The sequence below is a fragment of the Saccostrea cucullata genome, unplaced genomic scaffold (assembly GCF_032062105.1).
Source record: "Saccostrea cucullata isolate Sc308-1 unplaced genomic scaffold, CSIRO_AGI_Scuc_v1 ctg948, whole genome shotgun sequence".
Classification (NCBI taxonomy): Eukaryota; Metazoa; Mollusca; class Bivalvia; order Ostreida; family Ostreidae; genus Saccostrea; species Saccostrea cuccullata.
Window position 1 is genome coordinate 135,491 of NW_026925011.1, and position 24,617 is coordinate 160,107.

Consider the following 24,617-nt stretch of genomic DNA (forward strand, 5'->3'; position numbering starts at 1 on the left):
TTTTGAATTGGATGAAGCCTAGCTTTCTATGAACCTGCTTAGTGTTTGTTTACTGTCCTGTTGTCAAGTAATAATGATTTTATTTTTGATTCGGTACACTGAACATGTCAGTGAAGTCCCGGGTATTTATAGATTGTAAACAGTAGCAGAGGATTAATACAAGCTGATTTAGGTGAGTGTCAAAGCTCTTACCTGTACTATACACAGCTCACTAATCAAAGTACTAATGCAAGTACGAATTGCATTTATTGTTTTGAAGATTTATAAATGATACATGCCTATATAAGGAATATATATTATCATTTTTATCTGAACTACGGTTTTAACTGTATTTTTTGTGTGTTGCAGATTGCTCATATTTAAATTTTTTTCTTTTAATTAAATTTTTCTCTCCCTGAAAAAGCATTAATATAAGTTTAATTTGAAAAGCAGATGTTTTTTTTTTTTTTATTAATAAAAATATTTTCCCACAATATCCTCATTGAGTGTGTGTTTCTCCTGTTAGAATGCCACGTCGGGTTGGATACAGGGGCCGTGTGGGGTACAGGGGCAGGACAGGGTATGACAGTAGGAGAAATAGGAGCCGGTACTACAGTTCTTACTATCCCGGGTACTACACGTATAACAGGTACGGCCTCGGTCGCCGCCGATCGTATCCATGGATGAGGGACCTGGAGGAGATGTCAGCCTCCTCGAGGAGACAAAGGGAGAGGATCACAAGGGAGCGGGAGGAGAGTGAGGAGAGACAGCCCTCATCTGTACGTAATTAGTAGCGGGGATAATACATAGAGAGAATAATTGTAATAGTCTGTGAAGTATAAATGTCTTTTACCAAATGATGCAATCAATGCCAAAAAAGAGTCTTTAATTCTTCTCAGTAATTATTAACCTTCTTGTTCATCTCTTTTTATTTGGACATGGTCAAGACTGTATATTTATTTTATTGAGTGACAGAATTTGGATGTTCAACAAACTTCTAGAATGCTAATTCATTGAAGTGTACAACAGGAGGGATCAGGATGATTTTGAGTGTCCTATAGGGGAGTTTTATTTCTGTTTGTAGGCCAATACTAGGGAGAAGGAAAAAAGAGAGAAAGAAAGAGAAAGAAGAAAGAAAGAAGAAGAAAGACTAGAGAAAGAGAGAAAAGAAGCTGAAGAATTGCTAGAAAAAATGAAAGAAAAGGAGAAAAAGGAAAAAGAAGGTAGATGGAAAGGATACTTATAGTTTATCCTTCACAAATAATCCAGTTTTTTGATACATTTGTGATGTTCTTAAGTTGCTCAACAATTTAAAAGAGTACAATGCTCAAAAATCTAATTATTTAAAGATACAGGTAAATTTTGTAAACCTAGAGGCTAGAACAACTAGAAAATCAATATTGCAGAGTCTGAATCATTCACCATAACATGACATTATTTTTCATGGTGTTTCAGAGCGTGAGAGGTTGGAAAAGGAGAGAGCTAGCAAGAGACCTGTAAACATTAAGGACGTAGACTTTGACATCCAGAACAACTGTAAGGCCCACCACACTGATAAGTTTGAGTTGACTCAGCTCCCAGAGGGCAAACGAGAGCTCATCATCCGCAGAGGCCAGGAATTCAATGTCATCCTAAAACTGGACCGGGAATACAACAAAACAAAGCATGATCTGTTTCTTCACTTTACAACAGGTTTGAAAGATCCCATTGATCTTAAGAAATTTTTTAATAATAATAAAGCTGTTTTTTTTTTTGTCAAATCATCTTTCAGTAAATCATTGTGATAATTGCAAAACTTCCAAATAATTCAATTATTCTTTTAACATAACTTTATAGTGCACAGTAAACTTTCATTTTGTTTACCAATTTGTGAGTGTGTTTGCTGTAAATATAGTGCTAGTGCTGTACCAGTATTTCCATCTATTATACCAAAGACTTGAATGAAAAGTCTTTGTCACATGTACATCTGTGTGTGTTTTGTTTTACATATGTACAATCTGTTATATATAACTTGTAGGGGCAAACAGTAATTTAACTAATGGAACTGATGTTACCGTGGCAGTGGACAAGAGTGGTCGACAGAACATAGACCCAAACAGCTGGTACGCTCGTCTGGCCGGTCAGGATAAGGAGTCTGTCACCCTGGGGGTGTGGGCCCCAGCTAACTGTATCATAGGGGAGTGGTCACTCTTCATCTCCGCTGAGAGCAAAACTGGGGAAAACAAGGTCCATAAGGATGAGTTTGAGTGTCCAGCTGACATCAACATTCTCCTGAATCCTTGGTGTAAAGGTATAACTCAGTCACATAGCAAAAATTTACAGCACAGATTACAGATAATCAATAAAGCATCTCATCCAGCTTGCCTTGAAAAATCTAAGAAAATACATGTAGACATTTTTCAATATATAATTGAATAACTTACTTTAAGTCTTAATTTTTTTTTGAAAGTGAGTTTTTATTTTAAGTTCTTGGGCACTTATTCTTTTCAGATCATATATGACAGAGAAAGGGCTTATAAAGGCAACAGTATGAATTTTGTATGGTTAGTAATGTATATGTAATTTTCACAGATGACCTTGTATATATGAAGAACACAGACTTGTTAGAAGAATATGTACTAAATGACCAGGGTGCAGTTTTCCAGGGCAGTTCTGACATGATTGGGGCAAAAGTCTGGAATTATGCTCAGGTTTCTCATTGCTTGCAATATGTCTGCTACAATTTTTCTAAATAGAGTTATAAATTTATAGAAAATGGATATGAAAATGTTTTGATACTTTGTTTAAAATACTCAGTATAATGACTTTAATTGTATCTCATTTCAGTTTGAAGAAGGAATTTTGGAGGTGTGCTTTTCCCTGCTGAGGAAATCTCATGATTATACTGTAGGACCACACATGTCTAACTTAGTAACCATTGCCAGAGCTATATCTGCCATTGTGAGTTAACAGAAAGTAGAAACTTTCCTTGAATTTTAAAAAGATCCTGATCCAAGGTAAAGAAACATGTGAGAGAGATAGAGTAGAAAGAAACTGAAGAGAGAGAGAGTGAAGAAAAAAAGTAGGAAGAGAGAAAGAAGGGAAAGAGAGAGTAGAAGAGAGAACAGAAGAGAGATATAGAGAGAAAGAAGATATTAGAAAGATAGAAAGAAAGAGTAGAAGAAAGAAAGAGATAGTAGAAGAGAGAGAGAGAGAGAGGGTAGAACAATATGTTTAATGAAAATGTTTTTCTGAATTAGATAAACTCTAATGATGATGATGGGGTGTTGGTTGGTAACTGGTCTGGTGATTACTCAGATGGTAAGAGCCCTACATCGTGGATTAGCAGTGCTGACATTCTGCTGCAGTATGCAAGGTCAAAAGGTGAAGCAGTCCGGTACGGGCAGTGCTGGGTCTTCTCTGCCGTGGTAACTACAGGTAACGGAACTGAACAATTCATTAAGTTTACTAGAAATACAGAGAGAAAAAAACAGCAGATACTATCTAATCATGTACACAACAGAATTTTTTTTTAAAATATAAAAATATTGTGAATTGCACCATTGTTTTGCTTACAGTATGTCGAGCCATTGGCATGCCCTGTAAGAGTGTGACCTGCTTTGACTCGGCACATGACACTGATGGTAGCACAACCATTGATGTCGTGTTCAAAAGAAATTCTGATGGGATGCTTGAAAAAGATGAAAGAAGATCAAATGATTCCATCTGGTAATCTTGAAATGCTTTTGCTAAAAAATGGTATTAGACTGTGCATACCAATCTAAATTTGTGAAATGTGACACTCGGAAACAAAGAGATGGCCATTGGCTTCTTCCAATAAAAAATTGTTTGTAGTTTCATTATGTGACAACTTTTTCAGGAATTTCCATGTATGGAATGAGGTGTGGATGGCCCGTCCTGACCTTGAGGATGAGTACTGTGGATGGCAGGTGATAGATGCTACACCTCAGGAGTTAAGTAATGGTTAGTACGGTATATCTATACTCAACCAGTAATAGTCCATAATTTATAACTAAACATTTCGAATACATAACATTCATTGTAAAAGTGTTTATTTGACAAGGATTGACACAAATAAGATTTCTTCATGTTCAAAATCCTTATCTGAACTCATGTTTATTTATTTTTCATAGGAATTTACTGTTGTGGACCAGCTCCTGTGGCGGCCATTAAGACTGGTAACTGTAAGATGATGTACGACCTTCCTTTTGTTTTTGCGGAAGTGAACTCAGACCACATCCGATGGGAGTATGTTAACAAACATACATGGATCAACATGGGCATAAACACATCTGTGTAAGTTTTAAAAATATATTTTTATTTATATATCTATTTATAGGATTCAAATGCTACAACTTTTAGCACAGAAAGGTGTTTTTATGTACATTTTTATCTATATATGTACAGGACTGGCACAAAGATCTACTCCAAGAAACCCGATGGTAAACCTTACACAGAATCACTGACCATTTCTCGCTGCTTAAAAGATGTCCCACATGATGTGACTTCAGATTACAAGTTCCCAGAAGGTTATTCTTCTAATCCTTATTCCTATGTAATGTTCTTGTTTGTAAAGGTTTTACATGGACGAATAAAACAAAGACATGTATATTAAAGATACAAGTATTATCAAGTGATATATTGCATCTCATGTTTTTACTGTACAGAAACATCAACTGGATATTTTTTATTGCTGTATGCAGTTTAATGCATTTATATGTTTCACTTTTAAAGGCTTTTTCATTTATATTTTTTTTAATATTTAGGGTCAAGAGAAGCACAAAGAGCAGTTGATAATGCAGCACAATCTTCTTTGGTACACCGAGGAAAACCAAGTCCCAAAGTATGTTGTCTTCTCTACCATTTCATTCCTTTTGTGCAAAAATTTGTCAGGAAATTCATTTAAAAAAGTACATTTCATATGTCCTTACTGTAATAACACTGTGAAATTCTGTATGAGTACAGTTGAAATATTTATCTTATTAACTAACTTGTACATAAGGATGTGACAATAGAATTTGTGAAGACTGATGGGATAATGGTAGGACAGGATTATTCCCTGGAATTTAAAATCACCAACACCAGCAGTCAGAAGAGAGATATCTCCAGGCTACATCTAGAGCTCTACTCCAAATTCTACACAGGAGAAATTAAATCCAAAATCCTCTTCAAACCTCTCGCAGGCTTTACATTGGCGGGAAAAGAAAGTAAATCTTACTCACTTTCACATTGCTTCTGTCTCTTTATTACACATTTATTACACAGCACTAATGAGAATTTTTTTTTTTTTGGTAATTTAATTCTATATAAAATAAATTCTCCTCCTTTTTCTGAAGGTAAAACAATAAAGGAGAGTGTCCCCTCCAGTGTCTATCTTAACAAAATAGCAGAACAAGCCAATATGGAAGTCATCATCTCGGCCACGGTTACCAGGGAGAATAACAGCACAGAAAACATTGTCAATGTGGACAACTTTAGACTAAGGAGACCGGATATTGAAATCAAAGTAAGTTGTCCTTGGAAAAAGAAAACTTTTACCTGGAGGTACCAGTATTATACTTAGGTCCAGGTTCCATGTAATGATTAAGGCCATGAATATTGGCCTAGATAGCTTAGAGATGGTATAGAGCACCTGACTAGTAATGCAGGAGTTCTTGGTTTGATTCCCAGTCCAGCCATACATTTTCTCCTTTCCTGTTATTTTAATCCTGGTAACACCAAATTATTTGACTGGAAAAGAGAAAATGTATGGCTGGATTTATTAATAGACCAGGGACTCCTGCATTGCCAGTCATGGTGTTTTATCAGATAATTATGATAAACATTTGCTTGTTTTTTATTATTCCCAATTTTATGAAATCCCATTTGCCATTGCAGATGCCCAGTAGCTGTAAAAAGGGAGAAGAAATTACAGCTGAACTCAGCTTTAAAAACTTTTTACCTGTCCCAATGACCAAGTGTGTTTTGTATTTAGGTGGAGCGGGATTTGAAAAAATAAAGGAAATTCCACAAAAGTAAGAATAATATGACATTTAAAAGAGTTTTATTTAATGTTTAAAAAAAACAGTACTGATATTTTTAGAGAATTTTACCAGCCTGATTAAAACTGTTGCTTTAGGGAATGCCTCTTTGGATCTGTATGCATATAATCTTATAAATTAAGGTCACATTTATATCAGAAATTCATTTTATATCTTTATTCTGTGTTACTTGAGAACAGTATAAACAGTAGGTTGACCTTTGTTGTAGAGATGTCCCCGCCCACTCTGAATGGAGCCTCTCTGTGAAGGTCAAGGCCAGGAGAGTCGGTATGGAACAGTTCTCTGCTACGTTTGACAGTCTGGAAGTCCCAGACATCTCTGGCAGAGCTGAAGTCCAGGTCAAATAGAAGGGGAAAAAATGATCTAATACCTGGACTTAATACAAAGAAACAGTTGTTGCTCATATTGTTACAGAAATGCCTCTGAGTCAGTCATGTGTTAGGCTTAGGATTCTGTGAACTTTTGCACTTTTATAAAATCAATATTTTATAGCTATAAAAGCAGCAAATTTTAGTTATTTACCTTTTTTTCATGATAGATGACTTTGTTTTTTCCTAGTTGTTTTATGCCCAACAAAATACAGAGTACCAGTCATGCTAGTATTTGATAGTTCCTGTCTGTGAGATTTACTTTGTTTATAATATTTACATCATATACTTGCAATTAAATTTCTTTTAAACACTCATTTAGTGTTATTTCTTTTGTGATTTTGAATTTCATCATTTTATGATACTACTGATTGAATATGGACACAGGTTAACATTTCTATTGTTTAATTAGGGGATAAAAAAACAAGAGGCCCATGGGCCACATCGCTCACCTGAGAAGCTTTGACCATTCTGTTCTTTACCAGATTTCCCCCTTGTTATACATAATGCATCCCCACCCTACCCCACTGATCATAATTTAGACATTTTGAAATCTACACTACCCCATGAACTTTCCATGGGCACATATGTTTCAGCTTTTTTGGCCCAGTGGTTCCTGAGAAGAAGATTTTCAAAGATTTTTCCTATATCTTTCTATGTAAAACTTTGATTCCCTATAATGGCCCCACCCTTCCCCCGGGGGTCATGATTCCTACAATTTAGAATTTACACTACCCAAAAATGCTTCCACATAAGCTTCACTTTTTCTGGCCCAGTGGTTCTTGAGAAGAAGATTTTCAAAGATTTTTCCTATATCTTTCTATGTAAAACTTTGATTCCCCATTGTGGCCCCGCCCTTCCCCCGGGGGTCATGATTTAAACAATTTAGAATCTACACTATACCAGGATGCTTCCACATAAGTTTCAGCTTTTCTGGCCCAGTGGTTCTTGAGAAGAAGATTTTCAAAGATTTTTCCTATATCTTTCTATGTAAAACTTTGATACCCCATTGTGGCCCCGTCCTTCCCCCGAGGGTCATGATTTGAACAATTTAGAATCTACATTATACCAGGATGCTTCCACATAAGTTTCAGCTTTTCTGGCCCAGTGGTTCTTGAGAAGAAGATTTTCAAAGATTTTTCCTATATCTTTCTATGTAAAACTTTGATTCCCCATTGCGGCCCCGCCCTTCCCCCGGGGGTCATGATTTGAACAATTTAGAATCTACATTATACCAGGATGCTTCCACATAAGTTTCAGCTTTTCTGGCCCAGTGGTTCTTGAGAAGAAGATTTTCAAAGATTTTTCCTATATATTTCTATGTAAAACTTTGATACCCCATTGTGGCCCCGCCCTTCCCCCGGGGGTCATGATTTGAACAATTTAGAATCTACACTATACCAGGATGCTTCCACATAAGTTTCAGCTTTTCTGGCCCAGTGGTTCTTGAGAAGAAGATTTTCAAAGATTTTTCCTATATATTTCTATATAAAACTTTGATTCCCCATTGTGGCCCCGCCCTTCCCCAAGGGGTCATGATTTGAACAATTTAAAATCTACACTACCCCAGGATGCTTCCACGTAAGTGTCAGCTTTACTGGCCCAGTGGTTCTTGAGAAGAAGATTTTTTAATGACCCAACCCTATTTTTGTCTTTTCTTGATTATCTCCCCTTCCGAGGGGATATGTCCCTTCATTTTAACAATTTAGATTCCCCTTCACCCAAGGATGCTTTGTACCAAGTTTGGTCAAAATTGGCCCAGTGGTTCTTGAGAAGAAGTCGAAAATGTGAAAAGTTTACAGACGGACAGACAGACGGACGGACGGACAGACAGACGGACGGACGACGGACAAAATGTGATCAGAAAAGCTCACTTGAGCCTTCGGCTCAGGTGAGCTAAAAACTCTGGTGGATGATGAGCTACCACCTGAGGAGGGTATATAATTTTTTGAGCTTTGGAGGTTTCAAATCATTGTACAGTGTACTGACTTTATAGATTCTTAGTTTTTAGCTCTACTGGTCAGAGACCAGAAGAGCTTATGCGATAGTAATGCGTCCGGCGTCCTGTCTGTCTGTCTGTCTGTCCGTCTGTCTGTCCGTCTGTCTGTAAACAATTTTTCAAAACGCTACTCCTCCTACAATTTTAGTCTGATTTCAATATTACTTGGCACACAAGTAGACTTCACTAAGATACATAGAATAGTGCATCGGTTTTTAATTTCGATGAACGGTGTTGCCATGGTTACTAAAAATAGAATTTTCTGTGAAATTCCTTTAAAACGCTACTCCTTCTACAGTTTTGGTCTGATTTCAAAATAACTTGGCACACAAGTAGACTACACTAAGATACATAGAATAGTGCATCGATTTTTGATTTCGATGAATGGTGTTGCCATGATTACTAAAAATAGAATTTTCTGTGAAATTCCTTTAAAACGCTAATCCTGCTACAGTTTTGTTCTGATTTCAAAATAAGTTGGCACACAAGTAGACTACACTAAGATACATAAAATAGTGCAATGGTTTTTGATTTGGATGAAAGGTGTTGCCATGGTTACTAAAAATAGAATTTTCTGTGAAATTCCTTTAAAACGCTACTCCTTCTACAGTTTTAGTCTGATTTCAAAATAACTTGGCACACAAGTAGACTACACTAAGATACATAGAATAATGCATCGGTTTTTGATTTTGATGAACGGTGATGCCATAGTTACTAAAAATAGAATTTTCTGTGAAATTGCTTTAAAACACTACTCCTTCTACAGTTTTAGTTTGATTTCAAAATAAGTTGGCACACAAGTAGACTACACTAAGATACATAAAATAGTGCAATGGTTTTTTATAAGTACAAACCAGTAGAGCTACAGTCTCGACAGAGACTTCTGGTTTTTCACCAAAGGACAAGGTCCTTTAATGCCCAAATTTGGCCTCTTATTTGCTATGAAAATCAAAAGAAAAATTTGTAATTCAAAGTTGTGAAAGTATGCAATTAAGAAATCTTGAAATGATATTTCTTAACCCAGTTTAATTTTGAATCAAAGATTACGCAATAGGTTGTGCTCTGTGTTATCTGACACAAAATGTGCTTTAAAATTTATTCAAATTAGAACAGAAATGAGAAAAATTGGAAATTTTGGGACATTTCTCTGACCTCTGCTTATATTATTAGATTGTATCACTTAGAATCAATGCTTATTTTATAATGAATATGATAACAGTTGTTCGTTTTTGAACTACAGAAACGTTCAAAGAGACATTTCAAACCAGGGGCTAAAAATGAATCTACCATATCTTGTTCTATGACTGTTTTTCGATATTTTTTACAATGTTTCAAAATACTTGAGTAGACATGCCCCTATTTTTCTCAACTTGCGCCTAATAAGCTATTCACGCCATCCGGACTCGATCATAATGGATAGATATAATCTAAAGAAAATAAGGGCATGTCCATCTAAGTATTTTTTAACATATCTTTTAAAAAACTTGCATTCTGATTGCACAATATTATGCAATATTGTTATACTTATTAGAAAATTGGTTATTTTAACTGCACAATATCATGCGATATTATTTAAAGTTGACTCTATGTGAAGCGAACACGCGGGCACACACACAGTTCTTATAATTTTCGAAAGACATTCGGAAGATAGAATAGAATATTTATTCAACAAATAGAAAAGCCATAAACAGCCCCCCTTTTGTTTTGAGTTCAAATGCACTGTGCATGATAAAGTAGCTGCTAATAAGCGTGCAACAACCTTGAGTTTGAATACCACAGCTAGAGGCATTGTTATAGGAATAGAGTTTAAAGAGCGCCATTGCAAAAACCTGACACCCAGTTCACAATATGTAGGACTCCTATTGCATGTCGACAGGCATTCGGGCATGCTTATGGTGCATTTGAGAAGCTCAATTGAGCTTACGGTACATGCATTGATTTCCCGGTTATTTTGATGAACGATTTTAGGTGGAGCGTAGCGAGTATTTATGAAGCCGTCTCCCAAGATACAGCAAACAAAAATTTAAATCATTACAAACAACATAAATTTAAAAGGCACCATCAAAGACAGTCAAGTAAGTGACTTTATCTCTCTCATTTTCTCTCTCTCGTTGTCTCTCTCTCTCTCTCTCTGCCCTTTTTCCGCGATATTCATCTTTATTTGATGAGTAAATCGGTGTGTACATGATCGCCGCTTGACACATGTACTACATGTGTCAAGCAAGTGAATCTTTCTCCCTCTTTCTCTCTCTCTACTTCAGTATATCTACAATATGTGTGTCTATTATATGATACATGTATACCGGTAGCTGTTTTAGGTCGAGGCATGTCCCTTTAAATGTGTTGTAATCCTAGTAATATACTAGTACATGTATTTATATTTTTACATAGGTAATAAATCATCATTATCCTTTATACTAGTATAATGTAACAAAAGAAAGTACATAAACTGTTACAGAAATTTGACTTTGTCAAGAGTTTCAAAAATTTGTAACACTATGTACCGATGGTGCACAAAACTATAGTTCACTGTACATGTATATATTTTCACACAAACGATCAAAACATAACAATAAGTGCTCATTTCCTCCTTCAGAGCTATAATAGATCATATAATTAGCTCTACTGGTCAGAGACCAGAAGAGCTTATGCGATAGTAATGCGTCCGGCGTCCGTCCGTCTGTCTGTCTGTCCGTCTGTAAACAATTTTTCAAAACGCTACTCCTCCTACAATTTTAGTTTGATTTCAGTATAACTTGGCACACAAGTAGACTACACTTAGATACATAGAATAGTGCATCGGTTTTTGATTTGGATGAACGGTGTTGCCATGGTTACTAAAAATAGAATTTTCTGTGAAATTTCTTAAAAACGCTACTCCTTCTACAGTTTTGGTCTGATTTCAATATAACTTGGCACACAAGTAGACTACACTAAAATACATAGAATAGTGCATCGTTTTTTGATTTGGATGAACGGTGTTGCCATGGTTACTAAAAATAGAATTTTATGTGAAATTCCTTTAAAACGCTACTCCTTCTACAGTTTTGGTCTGATTTCAAAATAACTTGGCACACAAGTAGACTACACTAAGATACATAGAATAAATTATCGGTTTTTGATTTCGATGAACGTTGTTGCCATGGTTACTAAAAATAGAATTTTGTGTAAAATTCCTTAAAAACGCTACTCCTTCTACAGTTTTTGTCTGATTTCAGTATAACTTGGTACACAAGTAAACTACACTAAAATACATAGAATACTGCATCGGTTTTTGATTTGGATGAACGGTGTTGCCATGGTTACTAAAAATAGAATTTTCTGTGAAATTCCTTTAAAACACTACTCCTTCTACAGTTTTTGTCTGATTTCAATATAACTTGGCACACAAGTAGACTACACTAACATACATAGAATAGAGCATTGGTTTTTGATTTCGATGAACGGTGTTACCATGGTTACTAAAAATAGAATTTTCTGTAAAATTCCTTTAAAACGCTACTCCTCCTACAGTTTTTTTCTGATTTCAAAATAAGTTGGCACACAAGTAGACTACACAAAGATACATAAAATAGTGCAATGGTTTTTGATAAGTACAAACCAGAGAGAGAGAGAGAGAGAGAGAGAGAGAGAGAGAGAGAGAGAGAGAGAGAGTCGACATTGTCTCCCAGTTCCTATTTTCTTCCCTCTTCTCCGACATCAAACATTTTCAAAATACTTACAGGATGTATACAAGACTTTATCGGAATGGAAATTTCACCCCGTTGCTGACCGAAAGCACTCAAGAATGCGAGGAACCGACGACGACAGTTGTGCGGAATATTGCCACATACGGGCCACCACGAACAAGGGAAGAACCATGGGCACGGGATGAGCGCCTTGCCAAACCTTTGACTACATCAACAGTAGACACGGCAAAAAATGGTATGAATGTATTGTTGTTTTTTGTATAAACAACCAAGTGCATTGTCATTTACTATTTTATTTTTTTTTTTACCCTTTCGCAAGTGGGTCACATCGCTGCTGGTCTAACCAATTCCAGTTGCTTCAAAGTTCTTTTATCATTGGACATAGAACATTTCGTGTTTGTTCGATATCGGGTAGTCTTTTTATTTTAAATTTCAATCAGTAACACCACTATCATTTTGTGATTACAGTTGAAGAAAAAGAGGAAAAGGCAACAAAGGAAGAACTTTCCAAGGAACTACATGTGGATTCAGTCGACTTAAACATTGAAGACAATGCCAAAAATCACAGAACTGCCCTTTACGCTCTTACACAATCTCGTAAGGATCAAGACGGAAAAACTCTACCCCCGGAGCTGGTAATTAGACGTGGTCAAAATTTTAGAATCAAAATCAACTTCAATCAACCCTTCTTACGTGACAAACACCCACTACAACTAGTGATGATGACAGGTAAAAATAACTAATAGCTGTAAGTATTAGTTGTACAAGTATCAAGGTAATAGACCACATAAATTACCTGCATGGCCCTATCCGGAAAAAAACCATTATCTCAGAATCATATATGAGACAAAAATGTACCTGTAAATATATATACATATACTAGCACATGTATATACATTTTACAAATTAAGGTTTACATATGTACATTTTAGAATTATAAAAGCCCTTTGGTTTCTCATATCATTTTAGAAGTGTAATTAGATCTCTATAAATGTTTATCTCTAGGAAAATTTCCAAAGCCATCAGATAATACATTAGTTCAGCTTGAGCCTCTGAAATCAGAGAAAACAGAACATGGCTGGAAATGTCACATAAAGGAGACCAAAGAATCCTTCGTTCGTCTGGACATTACACCGTCCAGTTCTTGTGTCATTGGCGAATGGTCACTGGGCATCGTGACGTCATCATCTGATAAATCGTCTGACAAAGCATATTGTTATGAGGTTTCGGAAGACATTAATATTCTGCTGAATCCTTGGTGTAAAGGTTAGACTTTAATGTTCATTAGAAAAGCCTCGTTGTCAATTCTGATGCGGCACAAACTCGCAAGTACCTTAGGGCTCGAGACATCCCTGAAAATAGGAATTCCTGGGAGCATCGTCGGAACCCTAGGATTTTCTCTCCGTTCACAACCGGGTTGAATGCAGTGTAAGGGAGAGAATACCCTTTGGTTCCAACGATGTTCTGGGAGAAGATTCCAAATCAATCATATTATAATGATATATGATAAAATAAAGTAATGTAAATTAAAAATAAATGTACGAACTAAAGAAACTCACTTTCGCAATTAAGTGACCTCGCACCTTATAACGACACCCTCAAGTATATGTGTCAGAAGTAGAGGAGAAAAATTGAAATGAATATAAATTATTGCTAGATGACCCAGTGTATCTCTCTGATGAGAAACTTTTGGATGAGTATATTCTGAACGACAAAGGAGTTGTATACTGTGGTAACTATCGACAAATCGGAGGAAGGACATGGAATTTTGGTCAGGTTTGTGATTCTTCCTTTTTTGTTTACTAGTCATGAAATCCAAGGGTTAACATGGTTTTAATATGAACCTCATTTCTTTTTAAGTTTGAGGAGGGTATCCTGGAAATTTGCTTTCACCTTCTACGGAGAGCTCATGGAAACACCGTGAACGCAAAAGGGATGTTGGATCCGATTCAGATTTCACGCACCATCAGTAAAATTGTAAATACTGAGTATAATCGTAGATCACCATAAGTAAAATCGTAAATATAATCACACATCACCGTAAGTAAAATCGTAAATATAGTCACACATTACCATCAGTAAAATCATAAATATAATCACACATTACCATCAGTAAAATCATAAATATAATCACACATCATCATCAGTAAAATCGTGAATATAATCACACATCACTATAAGTAAAATCGTAAATATTATCACACACCTCCGTAAGTATCATAGATCACCATCAGTAAAATCGTAAATATAATCACACATCATCGTAAGTAAAATCGTAAATTGTGTTCTTATTCGTTTCCACTCAAACGAACATAAATAATTTATAAAATAAATAACAACACGTATATGATAGATTTAGAAGCGCTCTCGTAAGTGCCGTTTAATATTATATACAAAATATTTATTTCCGACTTTCCTTCTTGACAACTCATACAATCTACAAAACAAAATCATATAATTATTAAAACAAAAATGATACTTGTGAGGGTGGGTCGGCGGGGGGATGTCTGACTGCACTGAAAAAGAGCCTTCGAATGGCATTCAAATCTCAATAGTATACGCTAAAGCGTGCGTGCTTTAACAGAATACCTGTAGAACAGCTGTATTCTATAAATACTTGAACTGATCAGACCGACACTCTTCATACAGCTGTCATATACACTAGACAAACACGTGTTCGATTGATACACATGTTGTAATAACTTCAATAAATACATATAATCACGCACCATCAGTAATTCGTAGGTATAATCACACATTACCATAAGTAAAATCATAAATATAATCACACATCATCATAAGTAAAATCGTAAATATAATCACACATTACCATCAGTAAAATCGTGAATATAATCACACACATCATCATAAGTAAAATCGTAAATATAATCACACATTACCATCAGAAAAATCGTAAATATAATCACACATCACCATCAGTAAAATCGTAAATATAATCACACACACCATCAGTAAAATCGTAAATATAATCACACACCACCATCAGTAAAATCGTGAATATAATCACACATCACTATAAGTAAAATCGTAAATATAATCACACATTACCATCAGTAAAATCGTGAATATAATCACACATCATCATAAGTAAAATCGTAAATATAATCACACATTACCATCAGTAAAATCGTAAATATAATCACACATCACCATCAGTAAAATCGTAAATATAATCACACATCACCATCAGTAAAATCGTAAATATAATCACACACCACCATCAGTAAAATCGTGAATATAATCACACATCACTATAAGTAAAATCGTAAATATAATCACACATTACCATCCGTAAAATCGTGAATATAATCACACATCATCATAAGTAAAATCGTAAATATAATCACACATTACCATCAGTAAAATCGTAAATATAATCACTCATCACCATCAGTAAAATCGTAAATATAATCACACATCACCATCAGTAAAATCGTAAATATAATCACACACCACCATCAGTAAAATCGTGAATATAATCACACATCACCATCAGTAAAATCGTGAATATAATCACACATCATCATAAGTAAAATCGTAAATATAATCACACATTACCATCAGTAAAATCGTAAATATAATCACACATCACCATCAGTAAAATCGTAAATATAATCACACATCACCATCAGTAAAATCGTAAATATAATCACACACCACCATCAGTAAAATCGTGAATATAATCACACATCACTATAAGTAAAATCGTAAATATAATCACACATTACCATCCGTAAAATCGTGAATATAATCACACATCATCATAAGTAAAATCGTAAATATAATCACACATTACCATCAGTAAAATCGTAAATATAATCACTCATCACCATCAGTAAAATCGTAAATATAATCACACATCACCATCAGTAAAATCGTAAATATAATCACACACCACCATCAGTAAAATCGTGAATATAATCACACATCACCATCAGTAAAATCGTGAATATAATCACACATCACCATCAGTAAAATCGTGAATATAATCACACATCACCATCAGTAAAATCGTGAATATAATCACAAATCACCGTAAGTAAATTCGTGAATATTATTACAGATCACAATCAATAAAATCAAATATATAATTTCGCACAATTAGTTAAATCATAAGTACAATCCATCTAAATTTTAGATCTACTCATAATATATAGTATAAATCACATGATAGTATCTTGTAGCCAGATTTGCACTAGCTTTTATCTTAATTTAACTTTTGTACGTCTACAGATAAACTGCCAAGATGATGATGGGGTACTTGTTGGAAACTGGAGTGGAGACTACAGTGACGGCCGGAAACCGACTCACTGGTCCGGAAGTCCAAAAATATTGCGTCAATATGAGGAAAATGGCGGGGATCCCGTTTGTTTTGGTCAATGCTGGGTATTCTCGGGACTCGTGACTACAGGTTATTATCGAAGGCAAACATTTTTTTTTTTAGAATTCCCGTTGATTTGTTACATCTAGATATCTTCAATGATAAAAACGCATTGATAACATATTCTTTTTTTAAAAGGAAGACACAGTTACAAACACCTTCAAGTTTAGGTATTCCTGTACCCTTGGTTATTATTCTGAAACAATGAACTTATTGTTATTGAAAACTGAGTTCTTAGTGCCATGATTCTTAATTGCTAAATATAGCATCGAACTGTTGAAGTACATATATATACGTTCCAAAAAACTTTTCTAGAATAATTTTTGTAAAATATTTCTTGTAGAAATTAATTTAATTGTTGTCGATGCATCTAGTTTGTAGAGCGCTAGGCCTGCCTGCAAGAAGCGTGACAAACTTTAGTTCTGCTCACGACACAGATTGTAGCCTCACCATAGATACCGTCATGCGTAAAAACGAAAATGGAAAATTGGAAAAAGTCCCAGAACTCTCCAACGATTCAGTCTGGTGCGTCCTATTTCTTTTCCTTTTATATACAAAAAAAAAAAAAATAGAAATTAGGTGAGATTTTTGTTTTGGATTATCGTTGGTTATGATATTTTAGAAAGCAATCAGTTTTGTTTGTTAGGTATGCCAGGGCATCAACAATAGTTCGAAAAGTGGGATAATTTGCATAAAGAGCGAAGCGTTTCCAACGCGTCTCCAACTAACGTTGATGTCCCTGGCATACCCCCAATATAAAATAATGTCTTCTAAATTTTGTAGGACAGGAGGGAACATTGCAAGGATTTACTAGCTCGGAACTTTTTCCTTTTAATCGATAAGAATTTCTAACTGCTTGTTTTACAAAATCTTAACAATTTTTATAGGAATTTTCACGTCTGGAATGAAGTATGGATGGCTCGCAAAGATCTGGGAAGCACCTACGATGGGTGGCAAGCAATAGATGCTACACCCCAGGAACTTAGTGGAAGTCAGTCATTTAGCTTTTGATTTAAAACCTTTTTGGGGGAAATAGAATATCTTATTTCAAATGAAATTTAGTAATCGTAAAATGAATTGATCAATTTATCTTAAAACCAATTGGGGTGTATATCAAGTTTGAAGAAATGTAAGCAAATTTCTCATATATATCTGAAACTTGCAATAATTCAATATAGACTCTATTACAATAACATTTATTTGTGATTTAACCTTTTATATACACATATGTGCAATAGATGTGTACTGCTGTGGCCCAACATCAATCGCAGCCATTAAGAAGGGCGAGTGTTCTCTGAACTACGACACAGGCTTCGTATTTGCCGAGGTCAATGCCGACAAAATGATTTGGCAGGTCCTGGAAGATGACAAGTGGCAGCTACTGTATTCAGATACAAACGAGTAGGTCAATTATAAATGTTTTTTTTTTACAACATTGAATTTTATGCAAGTTAATACAGTTTACAATTTGCATTTTCTTGGTTTTAAGCGTTGGTAGATGCATCAGTACGAAAATTGCTGATGGCGAACCTTTTTCTGCGACGCAAGGAGTAGGAGCCGAGAAATCCAGGGAGGACATTACGGAACATTACAAATATAAAGAGGGTTAGTAGGGCTTATGGCTTAAATTCTTTTCAACATTAAAACTATTTTTATATACTAGACTACTATATGAAAAACATGCATAAATGTGTACAAACAGGTACGTTAGAAGAAAGAATTACAGTTACCCGTGCCTCTACGATGTCCAAGAACGACCGAAAGCTGCTAAAACCCATGAACAAGGTCATACAACTTAACATCTGTTTGATATCATTTAGTTTGTTGCACATTCTGTAAATTATCATGAAAATCAGTTGCTGTGAATAATTGAATCTTGTTTTAATATTCGTATATATTAAAAATAACTTTCTACAACCATAGTTGATAATTTACCTCAATCTAATATATAGCTGCAGCTGAACAAGTACACATGGTACTAACCATCCTCACAATGTCAATGTTTGGTGATTTCGGAGCGAAATCACACAATCTTGACATTGTGAGGGTGAACTCTATGCAGAGTTCCGAAATCACAAAATCTTGACATTGTGAGGACACTATCATATAACAGTATCTGTCGGAGCCCAAACGTTTTTTCGAGTGCAATACATTTTCTGAATTCTTACTAGTATTACATTAATGTGACCGCCAAACAATCCCAATATAAACTTAATCAAAAGCAATTCAGGGGAATTTTAAGATGAAATCTGAAGGATTTTGCTAAATGACTATAATGAAACTGCATAAAGACTGAAAAAACGAAATCGTATATTTAGTTTGTTCACAAAAGCACATCAGGTTAAAATGTTTTCCCAAATATACATGTTATTGTGTAACTAAGAGAAAAGTTTTAGTATAAATAAATTTTGTGAAATAACGCCAACAAAATTGGAAACTGGTCTGTCTAGTATTATATGTTAGCACTGCATAGTCATGTATGCAGTTGACATACATACATACATGTATATTGGAAAAGGTCCATCAAAATTAATCTTCAATATGCAATGTTTATATAATATTTCCAATAAATATTAAATGGTAATCTTACAATATTCAAATTAAAGGATATAAAAGTGAGTCTTTTGGACGAGGATGGAATAATGGTGGGCGAGAATTTTACGGTAAAAGTCAAAATAAAGAAACTATGTGAGGAGGAGAGGACCATTGCTAGTCTGACAATAGACGTCTTCACAAAGCGCTACACTGGCGAAATCGTCTCCAAGGTCACTAGTCATAGCTTCAACGACATCGTCCTTTCTGGAAAGTCTGAAGAAGGTACAAATAATACTAGTAACTAATAACCAAGCACATAAATGACTTGCAAGCGTTTTGTAGAAGTTACGTTTGACACAACGGTAGAAACCAGTTCGAATTTAAGACAAATATATTTTTGAAATATCATAAAGTAATGTTCAAATTAACTGAATTTGTGTATTTTTCACCTCTTTCACATTTTGTTTTAGAACATACTATCAAGCATGAAGTTACAGGAAAAACATACATACCATTTCTTGTTGAGCAGTGTGCCATGGAAATTCGTGTCAGCGCTTTTGTCCAAGAAACCGGTGCAATGTACATGAAGACGGATGACTTCCGCTTAAGAAGGCCCGACCTGTCTTTTGATGTAATTCATTGTTCTATCTATACTGGCTAATCAAGTTGTTATCAAAAATTATTTAACATTGGTCCCATAGAATGTCTTGTACGTAATACTGTAGCATGGAAAGCATAATGAAGAATTACATGTCAACCTTAATTTTCTGTAAAGTTGTGTTAACTTATGTGGTAGGCAATTACAAGTCATGCTTTATCTGCTTTAGTTTTACTCACAATTATGTTAACTTTAAAATGGCCTTTTTTACCTGGGACTGACATAACTCACCTCTGGATCGGGCAAGTAAAAATGGGAGACAGGGTTGAAAATTGAGAGGGGGGCTAACAAAGAGAGGGCAAGGAGTAAGATGATAAACACATTGAAATAAAATAAACACTGTTATTTACAAATCTACATATGCAACCCAAATGTCGCTTTATTTGCAGGCTCCATTACTAACATTTAAAGGAGAGCCGTTTGATTTAACGGTATCTTTTAAGAACTCACTTCCCTATAAACTGACAGAATGTAAGCTTGACCTGGATGGAGTGGTAGAAGATGAAGAAATGGATATGCCGTAAGTATTTGTGTATAGTGGTAGAGATATTTTTGTGTGAAGATGTATACATGGACCTTAATTGTTTGTGTAAAGAGGTGGAAATGAATTACCAGTTAAATAAGACAAAATAACTTTTAAAAAATGTTCCGATGAAAAACCGTAATTGTTGGAAAGTAAAGAGGTGGATACCGTAATTGTTTGTCCAAGAGAAATTGCAAGTATGTAGATGAAAATGGAAAAGCCGCAAGTATAAAGAGGTGAAAATGTCGTGTTTGTGTAAAGAGTTAGAAATATCGCAAATGTTTGTGGAAATTTAGTCACTGTCTTTAGTCTTTGTGCAAATTACAGCAGCAGTGGAAATACAGAAATCTTTGTGTATAATTGGAAATACCATAGGTGTTAGTTAAAAAAGGAAATGCTAGTACCGCTTTGTTTGTGAAAAAATGATAACTACTGCTTAAATGAATAAAGGTGGAAGTATTGCAAGTGTTTTGATGAGAAAAATTGGTAATTCCGTACCTTCTTTATTTGTAAAGAATATATTTTTAGCTCACCTGAGCCGAAGGCTCAAGTGAGCTTTTCTGATCACATTTTGTCCGGCGTCCGTCTGTCTGTGGACAATTTCAACCAAACTTGCCATAAAGCATCCTTGGGTGAAGGGAATTCAAATTTGTTCAAATGAAGGGCCACGCCCTCATTCAAGGGGAGATAATTGGGAATTAATATGTTTTAAAAATCTTCTTCTCAAGAACCACTGTGCCTAGTTAGTCTTTGCCAAAATGCAAATTTTACATAGAAATATATAGGAAAATTCTTTAAAAATCTTCTTCTCAAGAATAGCAAAGAAATGATCATATTTATATGGAAATCTTTGTGATTCAATAATTCATGGAAATACCAAAATGGCCGACCAAAGTTTTACATAGAAATATATAGGAAAATTCTTTCAAAATCTTCTTCTCAAGAATAGCAAAGCCATAATGGCTTTATTATATTTATATGGAAGCATCCTCAGGTAGTGTAGATTCAAGTTTGTTCAAATCATGACCCCGGGGGTAGGGCGGGGCCAAAATGGCCAACCAAAGTTTTACATAAAATAATGATAACATAGTTATAATACATATTTATATGGAAGCTTAATGTGTAGATTCAAATTTGTTCAAATCATTGCCACAAGTCAAAGTTTTGACATAGGAAAATAAAAATTTAAAAGCAAAGCCATGATTGGTCATGGGAACTTTTGGATTTAAACTTTTCAATAATAAACCAATTTCTACTTTTTCTATCAACAGTGCTCAGGTGAGCGATGTGGCCCATGGGCCTCTTGTTAAAAAACACTTTAAAGAAACACTCTTGTCGCATAATATACATGTATTTGCAACTTTTAAATCGTCAACTTCGCTTACTTATGCAGCAATATACCTCTATCACCTGCATACGGAGTTAATATATCTCAGTTGATTCGATACGCAAGAGCATGCTCTACGTATGAACAAATTCTAAAACGAGGTAAATTATTGACAAACAAGTTGATGAAACAATATCAGCAGTCTCGTTTAAAGTCATCATTTGGTAAGTTCTATGGTCGATACAATGACCTTGTCAGCAAATACATTTTATCATAAAGTAAAATGCTGACAGACGCTTTTCATACTCTCTTTTAGCCCATTTTTTTAATACACTAAATTGACGACGGGTTTTTCGTTATTTCCCAATCATGACAAGGAGCACACGGCGTGTGTGACCGGTCGGCAGGAGATGTTCACTCCTCCATGGCACCTGATCCCACCTCTGATGTTTTTGAGGTCCATGTTCTGCTCCTATTTTGTATTGTTTTATGGATTTTTGATTTTGAATATTGTTCGTTATTTCCATGTTTTATTTAATTATTCAATTAATTATGATTTTGTTTTAGGGACATTCCAGGCAACTCTGTGTGGAAAGAAAAGATTAAGGTCACGGTGAACAGAAGCGGGCGCCATCAGATAAGTGGTAGCTTTGACAGCAAGGAACTGGTGGACATTTCCGGATACATCAACCTGCAAATACAGGATGAGCCGTGACCTATTCCTTGTGCACATTTTACTCTTACTTTTACACCTTCAGGTGAAACTTAGGGTATTAGCTCTGTGGCTACTGAGCTACTCATAGATAGTGCAAATTGCAAATGCATATCCACATGGATTTCTAAGACAAAAACATTTTAGAGATGACTGAAATCATCAATCCTTCCTACTATGCTTTCAGGAAACATGACCCCCGTTAATTTGTGTAATAGGGTCATTCTATTTTAACTGTAAGATCTTTCTTATGTTATGCTATAGAGTTAGCCAAAACAAAAGCATTTCATAAGATTCAGAAATGCTCTTTTCATATTCAAAAGTCAATGATTTTTATTTTGCAATTTTTTTTTCCCTCAAATTTCCCCGGTATATTTTGTATTTGTAACATAACTATGAACTTTACATCATAAAAGATATTCACCGTTACTAACAATGCTTCCTACAGAGCATCATTGACTTATTTCAAAGATGTATTCTTTTTCTTTTAGAAATTTCTCCTAACCTAAGCACAGATAAATCTAATTTCATTTTAGTTTTTAATGATGTTTTTTTTATACACCTCAAGTTTAGATTCATTTTAAATTATCTAGATACATTTTTATAACGTTGTCTTATCTGAAAAACACTGAATAAAAACACACTATAATACATAAATGTTTGTTATGTATTTATTGAAGTTATCAAAGTTTTGAGCATCCTTTTAAGAAGACTTTCAGTGGGAACACTATCTAACTGATTACAATGATTTCAGTCTCTATCTTTATTTTCTTGGTCCCTGGGTGCAGTATTATCTCCAATCGACGCCCAGTTCTATAAATATGGGTCGTAGTTGGTCAAAAATTAAAATGACCACAGATCTAATTTTGTATCAATGGGTTTGTCAATATATGGCCAATTTGGCCTCACCTAGACCTGGAAATATAGACTCTTGTCCAAAGACTTAACAATTTGTTAAGTGTACCTTAATTTTTAATACATGGGAGAAGATAAACGTTTCAACAGATTTCTTTATTTGGCCATCTCACCTCCATGACTCCCGGACTTAGGGGACATGGATTTTAGGATAATTGTAGATGACTTTTAGAATATATACTGCTCTCAATTTTAAAATTCGGAACAAATTGAAGAACTTCCATAAAACAAATAAAACTGCGTTTCAGTGTTTATTATTTTTTAAAGTGACCCTCTCTTTTTATCATATTTAATATACTGACAAAGTCATAAAGTAAACAATATTTTTTTAGTCCATTTGGATTTAATTATTATATAAATTGTTAAAATATTCAACTATTTTTGTAGCTGTTCTTTTTATCATATTTAATATACTTCGTAAACAACATTTTAGGGATTTAATCATAATTGTTAAGATATTCAATAACAAATTGCCCAACAACAGACACATCTCTTCCCCAGCTTGCCTTCGCTGGGCTACAAAACAAAAAAGCATTTTGAACCAACCCCCACCCTTCACTAAAACAATCCATAAAATTTATTATTGAAAGTCTGGAAAGTATATTGTCTTCATAAACCTTATATTATTATAAATTATTTTATTATCATAAATTACTTCAAAGGAATTTCTAAGTTATACGCTTAACTTTACAGCCGTTCCTTACTAGAGTAAGACTGGGGCAACCAATTTTCGTCACGAGTCACCTACATATTGATGTCATTTTCACATTGTGACGTCGCAATGATGGAGAAAATAATTACTTTTCATGTGCTATTTATAAAACATGTGCATGACTATAGGTGTGCCCAATTTCATTCTGATCTATGTTGTGGTTTTGTAAATATTGAGATAGTTCGCGAACTTTTTGATCACCCCTCGTATATGTATTTTTTTTTTTTTAATAAATCAGCAGCATCGTTTAAAGACATAATTTCGTAAGTTCTTTTGTCGATACAATGTTCTTGTCAGCAAATACAATTTATCAATGAGTCAAATGCTGACTGACATTTTTCATACTTATTGTTAGTCCATTATTTATACACTGAATTGACTACGGATTTTTCCGTTATTTTCCGATCATGACAAGGAGCACACGGCGGGTGTGACCGGTCAGCAGGGGATGCTTACTCCTCCATGGCACCTGATCCTATCTCTGATGTTTAAGAGGTCCGTATTTGCTCTGCTCCTATTTTGTATTGTTTTATGGACTTTGATACTGAATACTGTTCGTTACCTCCATATTCATGATTATATATGATCAACTGACCCACAACCATGAATTTTTTTTACGATGCAAACAGCTTTTAAGGGTATAATGCATTATAATATATATTTAACAATTAAAGCCCCACTTTGGTGTCTGAACTAGGGATAGTGAATTTCATTTTGAAATAGTTTATGAACTCTTTATATTGTGCCTATCAAATAT

At 34.7% G+C, this 24,617-nt stretch overlaps 1 protein-coding gene across 1 annotated transcript; it reads left to right on the plus strand.

Annotated features, from left to right (window-relative positions):
* Positions 1 to 505: 505 nt before the first annotated feature.
* LOC134267825 (uncharacterized) lies at positions 506 to 22,890 on the plus strand. The gene is made up of 32 exons (XM_062750041.1): positions 506 to 758; positions 1,064 to 1,202; positions 1,435 to 1,671; positions 1,997 to 2,269; positions 2,551 to 2,669; positions 2,806 to 2,919; positions 3,219 to 3,396; positions 3,537 to 3,687; positions 3,839 to 3,942; positions 4,113 to 4,275; positions 4,387 to 4,508; positions 4,746 to 4,822; positions 4,982 to 5,186; positions 5,316 to 5,485; positions 5,857 to 5,993; positions 6,229 to 6,358; positions 10,443 to 10,462; positions 12,112 to 12,311; positions 12,545 to 12,805; positions 13,082 to 13,342; positions 13,734 to 13,852; positions 13,937 to 14,053; positions 16,331 to 16,508; positions 16,853 to 17,003; positions 17,366 to 17,469; positions 17,717 to 17,879; positions 17,968 to 18,083; positions 18,181 to 18,263; positions 19,085 to 19,295; positions 19,484 to 19,644; positions 20,061 to 20,191; positions 22,089 to 22,890. Exons 1-32 carry the CDS (start codon positions 507 to 509, stop codon positions 22,234 to 22,236), a joined length of 4,995 nt encoding a protein of 1,664 aa, XP_062606025.1. The 5' UTR covers position 506; the 3' UTR covers positions 22,237 to 22,890.
* Positions 22,891 to 24,617: the final 1,727 nt, after the last annotated feature.

What these genes read in the sequence shown, in the direction of transcription:
- LOC134267825 (XM_062750041.1), top strand. Translation starts at nt 507, where the DNA reads ATGCCACGTCGGGTTGGATACAGGGGCCGTGTGGGGTACAGGGGCAGG. An exon ending in ACCTCAGGAGTTAAGTAATG is followed by an intron (nt 3,943 to 4,112) that starts GTTAGTACGGTA and finishes TATTTTTCATAG; the next exon opens with GAATTTACTGTTGTGGACCA. An exon ending in TACATTGGCGGGAAAAGAAA is followed by an intron (nt 5,187 to 5,315) that starts GTAAATCTTACT and finishes CTTTTTCTGAAG; the next exon opens with GTAAAACAATAAAGGAGAGT.